This window comes from Varanus komodoensis, unplaced genomic scaffold (assembly GCF_004798865.1).
Source record: "Varanus komodoensis strain SLA01 unplaced genomic scaffold, ASM479886v1 scaffold22, whole genome shotgun sequence".
Classification (NCBI taxonomy): domain Eukaryota; kingdom Metazoa; phylum Chordata; class Lepidosauria; order Squamata; family Varanidae; genus Varanus; species Varanus komodoensis.
Genome location: NW_025335606.1, coordinates 11,787,209 through 11,805,182, shown reverse-complemented (window position 1 = coordinate 11,805,182; position 17,974 = coordinate 11,787,209). Strand labels below are relative to the sequence as shown.

General features: G+C 43.9%; 1 protein-coding gene across 1 annotated transcript in view; it reads right to left on the bottom strand.

Annotated features, from left to right (window-relative positions):
• Positions 1-6,356: 6,356 nt before the first annotated feature.
• ST8SIA3 (ST8 alpha-N-acetyl-neuraminide alpha-2,8-sialyltransferase 3) overlaps positions 6,357-17,974 on the bottom strand; it is a 32,846-nt gene continuing 21,228 nt past the window's right edge. The window contains exons 3-4 of the mRNA XM_044431492.1: positions 10,549-11,106; positions 6,357-6,639 (exon numbers count right to left, since the gene is read on the bottom strand). Coding sequence (XP_044287427.1) covers positions 6,357-6,639; positions 10,549-11,106 — 841 coding nt within the window. The remainder of the gene's footprint in view (positions 6,640-10,548; positions 11,107-17,974) is intronic.

Below are 17,974 nucleotides of genomic sequence, written 5' to 3'. Positions count from 1 at the left end.
CCAAAGGGTTGCATTCAAATTCGGAAGCACTGCATGTCTCAAGCTACAGGTCCAACAGTCAGCTCCTCACATGTAGTTTGATTCTTTGTGTAATGGCATATTTATTGATGCTGAACGAGATCAAGGATATAACACAGATTACTGCCATTCTTGCAGTCACGTTTCTGTGGATGAGTACAACTCACACTGTTGAGTTCGCACATGCATATCTTCGTTGTGCTCTTGTGGCTCCCCTGGGTGGGGATGAAGGCATGTTGCAGACCTGCGGAGCAGACATGCGCATGGGTCACGCACATGGGGTGTGAGCTTCCTTGGAGCACAGGCAAGACGTGTTTCTCGTTTAGCTTTGGCGAAGGAAGAAAGGTCTTAATGGGTGATGCTGTGGATATTAGCAAAGGCATTAAGCACCCCTATCTAAAGAACAATCATATCCTAAGATGGGCCCGTGGACTTCCTTTTGTACACGTGCACCCTGCCTCCTACCTCTTGCCTTTAATTTCTATGGAGGAAGCCCAGAAATTAAAGGGAACCGCTGGTTTATATAAAGGGGCCAGAGAAGGCGGTGCGGCTGTGCTGGGTGAGGTCCTTCCGCTGAAATGAATGGGGCGAGGCAACCAGGCGAGGTGGGAAGCTCTGGAGCATGTCTCAGACCTCCTGCCCCATGAACGGATCATTAACAGCAGGGAAAAAGCACACAGCAAAATAGATGGCTGCGAATCAGGCACTGCTTTTGGGAGCGACCTCTGCACTGATGCCGAGAGCGCCGATGTTTCTACAAAAAGATGAAGAAAAGTGATTTGGTTTGGGTGTTATTAGGCTAATGATTTTGAACTAGCATTCCCCGATGAAATCTGCTGCTCCAAAAGATTCAGTGAGGTTATGAAATACCAATGGCCAATTGAACATGAAAATCAATTCCTATGATATGATCCATTCTTTGTCAATACTTTTCTGAAATTCCATTTTTAATGCTGCAATTATGTGTTTTGCTTTCTTGGATCTCTTCCCACTCCTTTCTCTCCCTCTCCCCTTCTGCAGAGCCATAAAGTATAACCTTCACCCCACCTTCTTGGGTGGATTTCTACTGCTGTCAGTAGAAATCTAACCAGTAATCAACCAGTTTGAATTCTCCTCCTATAACAGAGTATTCCAGTGGGGATGGAGAGCAGGCTGTTTGCAGGGAGGTTCTGTGATACAGAAACAACCACCTCCTAAGCCCCGCTAGGATCAGGCCAGCTAGGACAAGAACCAGCGGGGCATGTACCCCATTTTCTGGTCTTGCTCCTTCTGGTTGTTTCTTTTCAAAATCTTCCTTCCCTTTGCTTCAAGGGGATGGAGAATGCATGCCCAGTCTAGGGCTGGCATATTTTTTTGTCATTTCAGAGGTTGCCTGAATGGCTAATGAAGGGGATTTAGTTCTGTTGAAACCCAAGTTCGACCCCTAACAAGCCGCTTCCTCTTACCATTGATGGAACAAAAATAATAGCATTAACTGTAGTGGCAAAGCTCTACAACCACACATCCATGGTTTACCAGTTGTTGGGTAAAACAAATCCAATTCTTCCCGCATCCCTATTAATTTACAACCCATTAAAAATCAAAGGTTGATGCTTTTAATATGTTCAGTGAAACCCTTCTCTCAGGGTTTGAATTCAAATGTAATAAATGGCTCTTGGATTAAGTTGAAATTTAGCTTGTGGTCCCTAAATTCTTCCATCATGACAAGTGCATGCTTTTTAAAAAGTTCTTAGAAACCAGGGCTGTGCACTTGACAAGATGAAAAGCTTTTGTGCAGCCTGAAGTGCCGGCTCCTGCCTAACCTTGGAAGCTAAGCAGGGGAGGGCCTGGCAGAAATATGGATGGGTGACTTAAATATTATGATCCATCCAGAGAACTTCAGCTATGGGCAGCATAGAAATGTAATATAATAACAGTAGATCTAAGTTAGGGCATTATTAGTCAAGATAGTGAATCTGTTGGTTTCACTTTTTCAGGCATTTAAAAAAAATCAAGTTCCCACCTATAAACAACTCCATAAATTTTGATGCATTCTTATTAAGAAAAGAAACCAACCCTGAAATAAAATTCTGATCTGCCTGCACCAGCCAAATTCAATAGGCACAGCTATTTTCAGCATGGAGAGGACCTTCTAGTATATGGTCTCTATAAAGGTACCTGCCAGATAAAAGATGTGGCAATCCTGATTTTGCACTAATATGGTTGAGTCTACTGAGAGTAAAATCTAAACTTTTTATGGATGGATGAATAACCCAGTTTCAGCATCTCCCGCATTTTAAAAAAATAAATCTCAAGTTCTCATTGTCCCCAATATGGAGAATCTTATGAACTTAAGATTCAAAATTCTTATCAAAACTGAACTGAAATGGAAATTCCACCTGTTCCTTGTGATTATCCCCAGGATCCCATCGTAGAAATGATAATCAGCAGGCTTCCATTTCATAATTTCTCTTTCTTTATCTCTAAGGTTCCAAATGTGTCTTAGATACCATCAAACTATTGTTCACTTTTAAAGTGTTCTTCATACGCAGCATCTGTTGGCAAAAGGTTACTGATTCCATGCTTTCACCAGGGAAAACTATGCTCAGAGCTGGGTCTACCATGGTGTGTGATGGTAGAACAGCAAGACCATGGATCCAGACAGTTAGACTTTCTGTCTAAGTCTGGCTTACAGCTCACAGCAATGAAACTTTTAAACAAAATTCGTAATATTAAAGATTGACAAACAAAGTAAAGAAGATTCTACTGAAACACAAGCTGAATAGCTTTGCTTCTCTACCAGATACTTTGAAGTCTATAGCATTGCTTTTAGCAAGCTTGATGAAAGCAATCCATTTCTGAAAAGCTAAACTAAACCAAGCCTAGAGCAGTGTTGACTTTACTTCTGTTTAGATTGCAATAGTTTCTGCAACAGAAGTTTCAGAACATGGAAAGACTTGAAAGCAAGGTTGCAGTCTACTTTTAAAACCTACGGTGCAATCCTATGCACATCTGCATGGGAATTCAATGCCCTAAATGGCTTGTGAGCAGGTTATCTGAAGGATTGCCTTGTCCCATATGTCCTTACCTGGAGCCAAAGGAAGTGGGTAGCTACCAGGAGAAGGGCCTTTTCGGTTGTGGCACCTGGGCTGAGAAATGAGCTTCCAAAGAGGTATTCTTGGTCATTCTGTCTGGCTCCAGGTGAAGACCTATTTATTTTCCCAGCATTTTAACAGTTTAACTCTCTAGCTTCATTTTAAATATTGCATTTTATTCTGCAAATAAAAAGTATAGCCACCTACAGCTTCTATGGTTTCATGCTGATCCAATTGCTATTGTGGTTTTCTTGTTTCAAATTAATATGTGTAGATTTTAATTTCTTTAGCTTTTGTTAACTGCCCAGAGAGCCTGAGCTATTGGGTGGTATACAAACAAATCTAAAAATCTCATTCATTCCAATGGGACTTACTCACTGGTACGTGTGTTTAAGATTGCAACCATAAGTATTCAATCATGAATTTTACAGAGCAATCCTAGACAGGCCTACTCAAGAGTAATTTGCACTGATTCCAGTAGGACTCACTTGCAGGTCCTATGTATGTGTATGTACATGTAGGCCTGCATTTGGGCAGAGTAATTCTAGATGGAAGCGAAGTGATGTGGCTGTTCTCACTCTTCCAAAGCCCTGCCAGATCTTTTAATATCCCCAAGCAGGCCTGACAAAACTTTGGATTCCATCGTAGACCCAAAAGATTAACTAACTACTGGATAACACTGTTGGTTGATTAACTGATTTGCTCTCTTGACCGGCATTACTATACATTTGCAGATGGGGAAAATATTTCTGAAACCATCTTTTTTTGTTTTTAGGCAGTACATGGCAGAGAAAATCCTGCTTCTGGGACAGTAAAAGTGAAAATTCCCCTTTTAAGATGGTGCTTGCTGTCTGCAGTTTTTGAAATTTCAGGTATATATTCTCCTGCCTGATTACATGGGGGCATCTTAGTTTTCAGTCAGGTTCAATTTTCATTCAGTTAATTGAACCAATTAATTGAGCAAGCATTGCAGCCCTGCTTTGGTGGAGGACAAAGGATTTACTTCCCAGCTGTATAGCAGTTTTGCACCGAAGACTGGGTTTAGAACAGAAACAGACATATCCATGGGGAAACCCTAAAAGGCTATTCCTAGCTCTGGTCTGCAAATAACATTTTTATCTGGCTATGTTAAAACTTTGTGTGATATCATATTAGGGGAAACTGAGGCCTGTCTGAGTACTTGAGATGTTTTTATCACCTGGTAGATAGCTTAAAGTTTTAATCTGAGTTTGCTGGGGATAATGGGTATTGTAGTCCAATACATTTGGAGTGCATCTGACTGGGGATGGCTGCTCAATGGAAAGCATGGGCTAACAGACATTACTCTTCTCTTTCCAAAAGGAGTTCAAACAGGGCCTCATGTTTCACCATTTTGCTAAAAGATCCCCTCCTGATGATGCCCAAGATTTTGGAAGTCTGATTTGTGATGGCTCAGAATATGGCCTTTAGACTCATAGCACTCACTTCCTGGACTTCCCCACTGGTTTTTCAGTGCCTGCCGGACACGTACCTTTTCTAGCAAACATTCTGGGAATGGTGGTCTCTCCACTATAAAATATTTAATCATCATCTTTCACCAGATCTGTTTGCATATTGCTTAGCAATGTCTTTTTATGCAAGTGATCCCTAAATACCATTCAACAAACAAACCATTGAATAAATAAATATGTGGATTCAGAACAAAAAACTACAGAACGGTGCTAGACAACTTTCTCAGCCTCAGAGGTTTGACTAAGTTGCTTGGGGCAGGATACTTCCCTGGCTGTGTGGACTCTGTTTTCCCACTCTGCCTTAGAGGTCCCTAAGACAGCTCCTTTGAGAAATAACTATGGAATGGTCCAGACGCTTCTGCAGTATCCCAGAGGCCTTGCTTTGTATGGAGAGCTTGTTGAGTCAGCCCTGCGGATCTCTGCTTGCAAGCTCCCCATGCAAAAGAAGAAGATGGTTCTGTTTTGTACCAGGCAAGGGAACAGGCCCAAGCAGAGATCTGGACTGGCCAGCCTGGCACCAAGCACAGAGTTGCCGAGAGCTGCAGCACTCGGCTTGGGCACAGGGGGATCCAGCCCCACAGCCCCCAGTCTGTTCCGCAGATGCCCAAGTGTGCATTGGTGCCAACAGAAAGGGCTTTTCTCAGCAGGCGATTGCTTCTGGGGAGGGAAGAGTTAACTCTCCCCTTCCCACATGCATGCCCACCTCCATATAAATATCCCCCTGCACAGAAACTAAGCTTAGGGTGGAGGAAACTTTTTCCACGAGGTCTGGTTGATCTGAGGAAGGGCACAAATTAATGGAGTTGTTTCATTAATTTGGGATGGTTGGATGAGCAATTCATTGGCTGATTTTTTTTCCTCCTGTGAACTTAAATCAATCCAAATAATTATTTCCACATTTGCACATATATAAATAACAAATGCTAATTTTGCCTAATGGGCCAATGTTTCAAGTGCCTGGTTGTTTCCAGTCTCGGTTGAGATGGAAAGAAGAGAGAACAGCAAAAGAATCGTACCAACACCCAAAGCCCCAGCATCAGAGTTGGCGCACCTGGAAAGTACCTTTCCCTCTCCCTTTAGTTTGCCTTCAGAAAAGGATAACAGGAGACTTCTGGAACAATCCAACAGACAAAGAGGATCAAAGAAGACCGGAAAACAAAAGGAACAGTGCAGTGGGACAGTCCAGGGAAAGAAGAGGATAAAAGAAGACCCGGCCACTTCCACTTACGAGTTCCCACTGACCTTAATTGGATTCATACTGGTGCAAATCATCATTCCACCAGAACACCAGGGACAGTTCTCAAATGGGCCATGAAATAGCACACCCATCTTGCAGTCGCTGAGAGCAGTTGCGCACGTTAGCTGAGAAGCCAAACTAATCTGAAGGAGCAAATACAGGAATTCTAACAGCTGACCTGTTGAGACATTTTGCAGAATGTGAAAAATATCTGGTTATGAAAATACTTTAAGGAGAACATTCTTGGCAGCATGGCTAAAAATGCAACACGCTCTGCCATAAACAGCGCTGACTTTCCTACTGCATGAACAGGTGTCTGTATTGAGAAATACGCTGACCCCACCCTCTTATGCCTTGGAAGACGGGGATAAAGGGGTGATTACAAAGCGTCTGTGAATGAAAGGACTTCCCCCTGCCCTCACAAATGCTTTTTCTTTTCGAATTCTGTTTTGAAGAACAGTGAATTCAGTTTGGGCACTTTTTCTTAAAAAACAGCAACAGCAATAACAATCATTTGGCACTTTGAGTGTTAAATCCTTAGGCACAGTGGGACAAAGTCAGCTTTGCTAGACCTTCGCCATGCATGCGAAAGAGTTGCTGGAATTCAGCAGGGAGCTGGTGGGACTCCTGCCACTTGGTGGTAAACTTCGTTCCCTTTTTGTCAAAGTAATGGTAGGGAAGGTCTTCTCGGTTGTTCGGATTAAATCCAAATGGCCAGAATCCGTACAGGTGAATTTCGTCACAGATTGCTGATGCCAGCGTGTACATGAGAATGCCAGTGCTGAGTCGCTTGGGGGCCAAGTGCTTGTTTTTCCAGTACCTGTAAAATAATAAGAACGCACGATGTGGGAAATAGATTATCTGTTAATGAAAGATTCCGGCAATGCATTCATCATTGTTTCTGGACCTGCCCATCTGAAATGCAGGTATTGGTTGTCCTTGCAAAGCAGGCCTTTTTCGGAGGTGGCACCAACCATCCCCAAAATGTACACACTTCTTGCTTTTCCCTTTCCAGCTGTGTGGCTGCTGGTCATGACAATAAGACAACACTGCCTGGCAGGTTTTTGGCTGACATAACATCTGCATCTGGTATAAGATGGAAATCTGGCTGCTGTCAACTCATTAATAACTTGTGTGGAATTTTGAAAGTTAAAAAGAAGAAGGGGACGGCAGAGGGTGAGGTGGCTGGATGGAGTCACTGAAGCAGTCGGCGTGAGCTTCTGTGGACTCTGGGGGATGGTGGAGGACAGGAAGGCCTGGAGGAGTGTTGTCCATGGGGTCGCGATGGGGCGGACACGACTTAGCGACTAACAACAACATTTATTTATTATTCATTGAATTTGTTTGGAAGCCACCCATTAGCATCATGCTTTCTGGGCAGCTATTACAATAAATTTATTTGCTTATTTGTTATATTTTGAATTTGATCTCGATATAGTTGGCTACCTGGGTTTGTTTGTTTTGGTAAATATTTTAGTAAACACACTTCCCAGCTTTTTCTTTAGAAATCATAAAGCAGCCCAGGAGCCTTCTATTTAGCCTCAATGTTCATCCCACCTGCTAAATAATTCTGCATCTTGCTCTGGATTAACATTTTTTCCCCATCTGCATTGGCTCTTGTTATTTTATTTCATGCAGAAGTAAACATGCTGGTATTATTCCATCCATTTCTTTGCAACAGGGGTGTGGAATCAATCGGTCTTATTTTTTTCCTTTCTGGGGCTGCATTCCACCAGGGGGGTGTTGATGAGAGGTGAAAGCAGATCACGAAATAGCCAGCGACTGCCCCTTTACTCTCCCTTTCCCTTGCCCTCTCTTTCCGCTACCAGCTCTGTCTCCCTTCCTGCCCAGTGGGCTGCCAGGGGAGAAAGAGATCACTCTTGCGGAGATCTGAATTGATTGCCTGCAGAGGGCTTTTGGAATTAGACAGAGGGTCAGGCGTTTGCAGCTGAGAGCTGAATTTGGCCTTAATATTGCAGGCTGCCCATCTCTGATTTACAAAGTGCCTAACCTAGAGAGCCCTTAATTGCTTGAGCTCAGAAGAGCTAAAGGGATTCTCCCCTCATCTGGTGCCCCACTGCAACATCCTGGATGAAATGAGCCTCAGCACCTAGCAGGATCAAGCCATCCATGGGGAACGGGCTTAGTGTGGCGGCAGAGGGCTTGCCCTGAATACAGGAGGCCCAGTTACAGGAGTTGTCAGTGGTGGGTGACATGAAAGACCTCTGCCAGGTAGAGCCACCTGGACAGCAGGCAACCCTGAGCAAGAGGGATGGATGCCAGGAGCTGGGATAGGGAGACTCCCTGTGGTGTTGACCCTTCCATGATTCTGCAGAGCATGGTCAGTGGACTTCACGGAATGGTAGAGTTGGAAGGGGCCAAGAAGGCCATCGGTGCAGGACACCAGTTTACACCATTTCTCTCAGAGGGCTGTTGAGTTTCTTTCTGAATGTCTCCAGTGTGGGGCAGCCCACGACCTCCCTAGAGAACTGGTCCCATTGATATATTGCTCTGACTTGCCCAAGCGCTTGAGTGCACACCAGAACAACTGGTCTGAGGCAAAGGGATTTCTAGCATAGGCAGCCAACCGGTGTCCCATGTGCCAGGAGTCTGGGTGATGAACCTCTTCCGGCCCATTGAATGTGTGCAGGGGCCACACTCCAGTGGTGGGTGAGACTGAAGGCAAAACTGGTGAGGTTACAATACCGGCGTTGTTAAGCTTAAAATTCTTGATGCCAGGAATGAAACCTTACAAGAGGCACTTCAACTTTAGAGTTGGATGTGTGTAGGGGGTGTGTGTGTGATGCACAAAACCCACAAAGCCCCCGAATGATGGATGAGTGGGATAAGGGGGTGGAACCAGGAGCAGGGGACATGGCCATCAAGGGATTCTTGGAGGGCTGGATCAGGACCCCAGAGCAGATGGATTTGGCTCAAAGTTCTGTACTCCTGGCTCACGGATCAGGGGTTTGTGGCACACCTGGAACAGAGGAGCCGAAGTTCCAGCAGAAAGTCAGGCTTGTGTGCCTAAGTAGGTAAGAAGAGCACTAGCAGATCAGGCCACGGAGTCACCTAGCCTGTCTATCGCATTAAAACACACCCAAGCTACAGGTTCCTGGAGTGCCAGTCTGCTCGCCAGCAGGGCTGAGCTTCTCTGCATTACAGGAAGGCCGATCATTACCAAGCACAAGTGTGAGAAACTGCCTAGAAAGATGGTGGAATTAATCCGCAAGGCGAGGGTAGTTTGGTACCCACTGTAACAGTTAAAGTCCTGCATATGCTTGTTTTCTGATCTGACCCGAGTGAGACTCCTGCAGTTAAACACTTCCTGCTTAAGGCACAGTCCTGCTGGACTTGGGTTCTAGCGCTGGTTTGGTGTGCCTCAGCTTTCCTTCCCTTTGGGAAAGTTCCTTCACCATTTTATGCCTTTGCAGAAGGGCCGTTGATCAGCCACGGGGGGCGGGGGGGGGCACCTACGTTACATGCAGAATGTTTTGGAGTCCGTCTGTGGCACCTGCAGAGAAGCACTGTCTGAAACCCTACAGAGATGCTGCCAATTGTGTCAACAATACAAGGGGAAAGGGGGGATTTGGGATGTGAACATACCCAATTCCACGCTTTCAGACCAAGATGCAAACTGAAACTCAGCCTTCAAAATTAACACTTCACTCGAATAGGCCCAAGAGCATAATAACACAGAATATTTCTGAATATCTGTGAGAATTTTTTTAAAAAAGCCTCAACATGGGATGGACTGTTTAAGACTGGAGAAAATAAATTAGAATTTCAGATACACTGAACTTAAGATTGGAAAAATAAGACACTAAGAGAAACCAAAACAGGAAGATTTGTCCTAGACAACTCTGATCTGGGTGGTCCAGTGGTAAGACTTGGTATAATCCTGCGGTTTCTTCCTCATTTGCTTACTGGTGGTTCAGTCCCAAATTCCTGCATTCCTCTTTCTGCGAGCTGCACCCTGGCTTCTCTTACCCTCTTGCCCACTTCTCTGTGTGTTCATCATTTCAATTAGGTTTGTACTTCCTGGCATAGACTTTCCCTTGTCTACTCACGTTGACTGGGTTCAGACAACACAATAATCCACACTCAGGGGTTAAGTTAAGGCTGAGCGTGGGTTGTTGCTGAACCATGGATTCTTGCTGAAAGTGGGTTATCCTGTTGTTTGAACCCAGCTGCAGTAGCAAGCCGTGGGTGGCTGACCATGAACAATCCATGGGTAGAACTCACGGTTGGCTGTTGATTTCTGGGGGTTGTTCATCATGGTTTGTTTTCTTCGGGGATAGCCCGTGTTTCAATACCACCCTTGCTTCAACCCACACTTAACTACAACACCCCTCTTGTGTGAACGCAGTCAATACTCTCATTCCACGGCTTCCCTGGAACTCCCATTTTTGTTACCTCCCTGGGGATCTAATCCCACAAGGACTGTTGTCACTTTTATACCTCATTATCTTGTTTTAACATGCATTTCCCAAGATCCAAGTGTGCACATTGTACTGTGGATTTTTGGGAGTAAGCCAACTTGGGCTATATTTAGAAGAGAAGGGGGATAATAGACATTGTATAAACAATTGAATACATAACCCACCCTCACATTATATGAATACATAACCCATTCTCTCCCGTGAATGTGGATACGGCACATCAGTCACATGGCAAACAACAAGGAAGGCATGGCAGCGAGCAAATTAAAGGCAAGAACGAGGTGCACCTGTTGACGTGTTGCATTATATTTCCTGGCCAAGCCAACTGGACTTTGAGTTGCCCGCGATGCTCAATAAAGAAGTCAACCAATGTTCTTGTGATGGTTGCTGAAGTATGAAAGAAGAAGGCAGGGATCCAGAGGATGGCTCCATCAAGCTTTTTTAAGCTAAGAAAAAAGTTATTGCGGTCTTGAATGGTCAAAAGATTGTTGTAGTACTTCTCCAGGATGCTGGGGTTGAAGGTGGTAATGTTGGTTTTCCTCCCAACATCTTTCTGGAATGCTTCAGTTGGGGCAAAATTGCAACGGAAAACAAAATCATATTTATCTATTTCCTGCCCACATTGACTGCCTACGAGGATTCCGCTGTTTCCAACAACTGCACAGATATTGTACTGCTTGTTCTGAATTGGCGAAACATCTGGCAGCAGCAACCGGAAGCTATTGCTAATGGAGAAAACATATTTATGGCTGGAATAATCATAATGCATCAGTTGTCCGATCCGAACCATATTCTTTGTCAAAGAAAAGTTTTTGATCACGTCAACATGCTGAAGAATTTCTCGCCTAGAGACAAAATAAAGGGAGGTCATTACATTTGGAGATCTTGCTTTGTAGGCTTAAGGGCTGCCTTTGTTTTGTGCAAATATTGACTATGATAATTAATTTCCTGAAAAAAGATGTAAATTCTCTGATTTTAATTCATATATGTTCCGCTCTCCTTCCCCCAATTTTGACCAGCATTTGCAACAGAAATACAGTACCTTTTGGCTTGATTTGGACAAGATTCTGCTGTATTTTCTTCCTATTATGGGCAAATAGGAAGATTGTGCTGGAGAGGATTATTGCAATGTGTTTTATGTTGGGCTTTCCTTGAAACTTCAGTTGACCTGGAATAGAGCAGCTGGACTGCTAACAATGACTGGCAGGTATGATCATATAAAGCCAGTCCTCTGCCATCTTCACTGGCTTCCAGTTGAGGTCCAGGCCCAATTCAAGGTGCTCACGCTAGTATTTAAAGCCCTAACTGGCTTGGGCCCAAGGCAGCTAAAGGAGAGCCTCTTCCCATCGAAACCTACCTGGCACCTTAGATTCACATCTGGAGCCCTTTTGATGGAGCCCCATCCTCAGGAAATAAGGAGGGTGGCAACAAGAGAAAGGGTCTTTTCTATAATGGTACCCCGACTTTGGAATAAGCTCCCCAGAGAGGTTCCCCTGGCACCCTCTTTATACATTTTTTCATGCCAGGTGAAGACTTTTTTCTTTCAATGGTATTTTAATTGTTTTTAAAGGCATTTTAACAATGGGGCATGCCTTTTTATGAAATCATTATTTTATTATTATTGTATTGTTCTAGTGTTTTATTGCAATTTGTGATTCATGTTTTTATATTGCAGTTATGGTTTTATTATTGTAGCCCATCCAGGGAGCCATGTGGCCAATGGGGCAGGTTAGAAATCAATCAATCCATCAATCAATCAATCAAACAAATATTATGTTGCGTGCCCAAAAAAGGGGCCAGTTCTGAGTAACAGCCAAATTTCACATTTTCAAGCTCTGTTTCATTTTTTTAATTCGTTAAATGGTTCATGAAATAAATCTCTCTAGAAGAGAGACAGTAGCAATAATATGAGAAATAGTATTATTCATATAATAATAATACTAAAAATAAAGTCACGATAATGTCAACAATATCAAATAAACACAGTGGTACAGCATAAGATTAGCCGATATAAGAAATGAAACCAAATTGCAGGGACTAAATTAAGAAAATACAAACATGCTAACATATCTGAAAATACATTTTAAAGGTGCATGGTTTGTACTTTGTGCATGTGCTTATACTTTCTAAACATGTATAGGATTGTACTTATAATGAGCTAGAAAGCCTGGGAGAGGAGGGAAGATTAGCCTGTGCCAAAGACAATAGCCTGAGTGCCAGGTGACCACTCCTTGGAAGATATTTCTGAATTAGGTGCCCACCATCCCAAAGGCCTTCTTCATTTCCTTCCTGTTCATAGCAGTCCTGAGGGAAGATCCAGATCAAACCCGAGACCATCGCATCAGCCATTTGAGCCAGTCTGGATGTCCGCAAGCTTTCCCTCCCATTTCGTTCTAAGATTCTGATGATAAGGAAGCCATGATGAGTTCAACATCATGACAAACTCCTCCTCTTCCTCCTCCCCTCCCGCTTTTCTCCTCTGCAACCTGCTTTTTGCAATATTCCCGAAGAAAAGGTGTGGAGAGCTTGAAGGCCTGCACAGTTTGGGTGACTTTTGAGTTGGCCCAATAAAGCTATTTCACAAATAGGGATTTTGACATATTTCTTACGGCCGACATGGTTCCCTTTCCTTTCCATCCTGCTTTGTAACATTGCAATAGGGAGCATGCATATAAAATCCAATGCATGTATGCTCACTTTGCAGAGTCAATTCTCCTTTCCCCAAATCTAGGAATTGATCACAGGAGTCAGGCCTTCATTAACTTACCTTTCCTTCATTTTTTTCCTAGCGCAACATTTAAATTTATCTCCAGCTGTTTTGGTATAAAGGTCACCTACTTGTTCTGCACTTCTGTTTTCTACCAATTGAGGAACCTATGCTAGGATGAAGCTAGTTTTGAGTTAACAGCTGGATTTAAATTTTAAGAAATGCAGGATCAACACTAATCCAAGGTCTTCCTGTTTCCAGTGGCCATAGGGCAGGGGTAACTCAACATTAAGAAAACTAAGATCATGGCATCTGGTTCTCTCATTTCCTAGCAAATAGATGGAAGAAATGGCAGTAGTGACAGATTTTATTTTCTTGGACTCCAAGATCACTGCAGACGGGGACTGCAGCCAAGAAATTAAAAGACGCTTGCTCCTGGAGAGGAAAGCTATGGCAAATCTAGACAGCATACTAAAAAGCAGAGACATCACCCTGTTGACAAAAGTTCCTATAGTCAAAGCTATTGTTTTTCCAGTTGTAACGTATGGTTGTAAAAGTTGGACCGTAAGGAAGGCTGAGAGCTGAAGAATTGATACTTATGTATTGTGGTGTTGGAGGAGACTCCTGCAAGTCCTTTGTACTGCAAAGAGATCAAATCATTCAATCCTAAAGGAAATCAACCCTGACTGCTCTTCAGAAGGTCAGATACTGAAGCTGAAGCTTAAATACTTTGGCCGCCTAATGAGAAGGAAGGACACATTGGGAAAGGCCTTGATGCTGGGTGTGATTGAAGGCAAAAGGAGAAGGGGATGGCAGAAGTTGGGGTGGCTGGATGGGGTCACTGGAGAGGTGGGTGTGGGGTTAAGGGGACTCCGGGGGATGGTGAGGACAGGAGAACCTGAAGGAATGTTTTCCATGAGGTTGCAAAGAGCCGGGCATGACTTTGAGACTGAACAATAACAAGGAACTTCAGGGCTGGGGTTGGTCGTTTCTCAGCACGTGTGCAATTTCCCCTCATTCTGAATGGTTGAAATATTTCTCTTAATATTGTCAGCTACTGACAGTAAAGGCTTTCAGCTGCAAAATCCAATTTCTATCATGCCCTAACTTTTGTTTTTTTGTCTTTGACCTCAACCATCACTGGAATGTAGCTCCCAAGAGCATCTCAGAAATGTAATTTGGCTCTTGGGCTGAAAAGGATCGCCAGCCCTGTCCTAGCAGCACTGAAACCAGAAACGATCACATTGTGTGTCAGAGCTGAACTTGAATGTCTGTAGGATGTCCACCATGGCGCCTTAAGGTGCCACCCAAAAGCAATGAGGACAAACATACCAGAATATGATTTCTCCTCCATGATCACGTTTTTTACCCTGGACAGGGAGGGACCCTCCACCCAGTCAGGAACATTGGTAAAAATTAGCATGCCAAATGGCTCAAAGCATCCCAATGATGGAGGAGAACAGCCTATGAAAACATAGGAAAAGCAATGCAGGATCAGACCAAGGGTCCATCTAATCCAGCATTTTTTTATTCACACAATGGCCAGTGAGCTGCTCATGGGAAGCCCAAGAGCAGAATGGTCACTTGGAGCCCTCAAAATCCATCATCTCCAAAAGACTTATCCCTGTGATCCTTCATGAATCCTTCCAGGAATACCTGACCGAGTTTGCGATGGTGACTGACCAAGAAAGAGATCTCAGGGTTAGGGTGGAGTACTGCTACTACAAATAGTACTCCTCCTCCTACTACTACTACTAAAGCATGATCAAGAAAGGAATTGGGATTAAACCAGACTGATACAAATGTATGTGAAGTCAGTTCTGTTTCCCCACTCCCCATCGTAGAATTGAAAAAAGTGCAGAAAAGGGAGGAAAAATCACAACAGTTGGGATTTCTGAGAAAAAGCAAGTAAGGAGAAACATGATAAAGGTGGACAGAACTGTGCATGGTGTGGAGAACATGGATAGATGGGCATTTTCCTCCCTCGCTCATCATACTAGAAGCCAGTGAGACCATCATGTGAAGCTGACTGGTGGGATATTTAGGACAGATAAAAGGAGCTTCTTCGGTCCACACAGTTGCCTTCTGAGCATAGAAGGTGACCAAGGCACTGCTGGAGTGGCCAGGTCTAGCCCAAGCTCTCTCCCTGTGCTCCTTGTTGTCCTTTTGGAATGTCTGAATACGGCCTCTGTATATGCAGGCATCCTGGTTACAAGAACTTCTCTCCCTCCTCTTCTTCCTGCACCACCAACCTGCTGCCTGGATGAAGAGCTCTGGAGATCCTGAATGTCTGCACATTTGTGTTAGTGACCTTTGAAAATTAAGGCCTGCTAAAATAATTTTATTGTATGGATTTTGCAATATATACTTCTTATGAGCATTAGAGACATAAGAATGACTGGATCCTACTTTGCCCTTTGAAAGGTCAGCCCAGCTTGGGTGAGGGAGTCGCTCAGAAAGTGGCTGTGACACTTGGGAAGGGGACAGGCTGTTTTCCTAAAAGATGTCGACCAGCTAAGCTTCCAATTGTACTCTGTGGAAATATGTAAAAGTTGATGTTCCTGGCCAGAGCAAAGAGTGATTTGCGGGTGGGGGACTTTGGACAGTGTGGGGCGGGGATTAAAGGGAACCCTCATCCCCTGGCCCCAGTCCAAATTGCCACTGTCCAACTGCTTTTAACAAGAAAACAAACTGTGATGGATCCTGTCATGGAACCTCCTTTACTCTCCTTTCTTTACATCCCTATTCCTAACACATAACACACTTAATCAGATGAGTGAATTAGGATAAGCAGTACATAATATCCATAACGATATGGGCATGAATTAACTTATAAACCTATTAACCAGACTAAAGAACATAAAACTATTGATTGAACATTATTTAACTGCCATACAACTATGCACTTAAAATATCAGACCATATCTAACATCCAGCTATATAACTAATACATCTCCTGTCAACACAGAAGGAGACTCAAAGCAGGGTTATTTATGAGTCTGCCATATTTTGAAAAAAAGTGCCAGCATCCTGGAGGTTGGCATCCCATGAGTGCGCTGGGCTTGGAACACAAACTGGGACCTCAACTGGCTCTATTTTTAACTCTGGCATTCATTCATTCTTTCATTCATTTTCTTGACCACCCAATAGCCAAAGTTGTCTGGGCACTTTACAGCAACACATTAAAAATACAGTATATTGTACACCACAGTATAAAACATCATTGAAATGTTGCCATACAAACTTTTACAACCAAATTTAAAATACTTTGAAATTTAAAATTCCAATAATTTAAACAAGGTAGGTTTTCGGACCTGTTAAAGCAACTAACAAAGCCCCAGTAATCTGCGGAATCCCAGAAAGTCACATTTAGCTCTCAGGAAGACCAAGCTTGGCTCCTATATCAGAGATACCCACCCCTGCCTCTAGTTTATTGATCCATTATGGTTTTGCGTATGCCCATATCTTAACTGCTTTTCCTGGTAACTAGCAATCCAAATGTCACATCCGTGTGAGTGGTGATATAGAGGAGTTGGCATCTGCAGGGATGCAACAACGGGGATGCTGAGATTATCTGCCATCTCCCTGTGACTCTGAATCCCCCGTTCCCTCTGGGATTAGCTGCAATTCTCACAGGAACTGGAGTGAGAAGATTTCCTCCTTGCAACAACAGTATCTCATCCCCTTTTGCAGTGCAAAGTATTTTGGAGCGGCTTGGTCTTGAATGGGCAACTCAAGAGCAAACCACCCCACTGGCTTTACAAAAGACCTGATCTTGGTAGTGAGAATGGAGCTGCATGTGGGTTTTTGATATGGATCAATGCAGCTGTTTACAATTTGGGGCACAACTGTGTCATGATGAGTACCTGCATTTCATAATTTACCTCTACATTGCTGCACACTTGGATATCCAGGGATTGTGTTGCTGGGACAGGTAGGAAGGCAAAATCAAGCTCCCCTGTTGCATGTTCTGCCATGTTAGCACCTGGGGTTTTGGAGGCTCCTGGGCATGGCAAGCTCAGCGGGTCTTCTACCCTGGGAAAGGTGGACCACGGAAAGGGATATCAGGCGGCACCTGATCTTTTTGGATACTTGGTGCCAAGAGGAAACAGAAACAGGATTAGGACATTGGCCTCCTAATCTTGGGATCCTAACAAATGTCCACCCATGCTGTCTTCTGACACTAGGCCTGCTGCTGGGAGAAAGTTGGGGATAAGCCAGGGTTGTGGTGGTCCCCCAGCATCACCTTCTGAAATTGCTTCTGCAAGAAAGATTAGAGCCACTGCATAACAGTACCCCTCTCAGTCCCACATCAGGTAGAAGCCTCAGAAGAGTCAATGGTATCGAAGGCTGTCCATCCAAACATCTAGCGAAACTTAGAGGGACACATTCTCCTTGTTCAGTTCCTAGCACAGATCATCCATCAAGGCAAGCAACTAAAGAAGGCCCTGCCCAGAACCGGGTCTCACTGAAACAGTTCAAGACCATCTATCTCATCCAGAATACCCAGAGCCACCACTCTCTGTACCTCTTTTTCCAAAAATGGAATATTAGAGACTGGATGGAAATTATTCAACCCAGTGAGGTTCATGGAGGGCTTTAAAGGGGGGGGGGCATCTTACCATTGCATCCTTTGTCAAGACAGAATCACACCTTTCCATAAAGAAGCATTCAGCACTGCCTTTCCCCACCTAGATGGTACCCCTGGTGCTTTTTATAGGCTGAGAAGGACAAACCACAAAAAACTGGTAGACCTCATGTCGCCAAGGATTCTGTCTACATCTTCAGGCTGTATGAATTACATTGAATTCATTGTAACTGGACAAGCGGGAACCAAAGTTAGATTTACTGGACACGTCTGAACTCTGACATTCAACTCGGTATAGATATGATTGATTTTATCTGCAAAGTCTTATGCCAATTAGTCACATCTTGCTATCGAGTGGTTCTCTACTTGCAGGCCTAAGCCTAACAGGCCTCTGACCACTCAAAAAAGCTCCATTGCA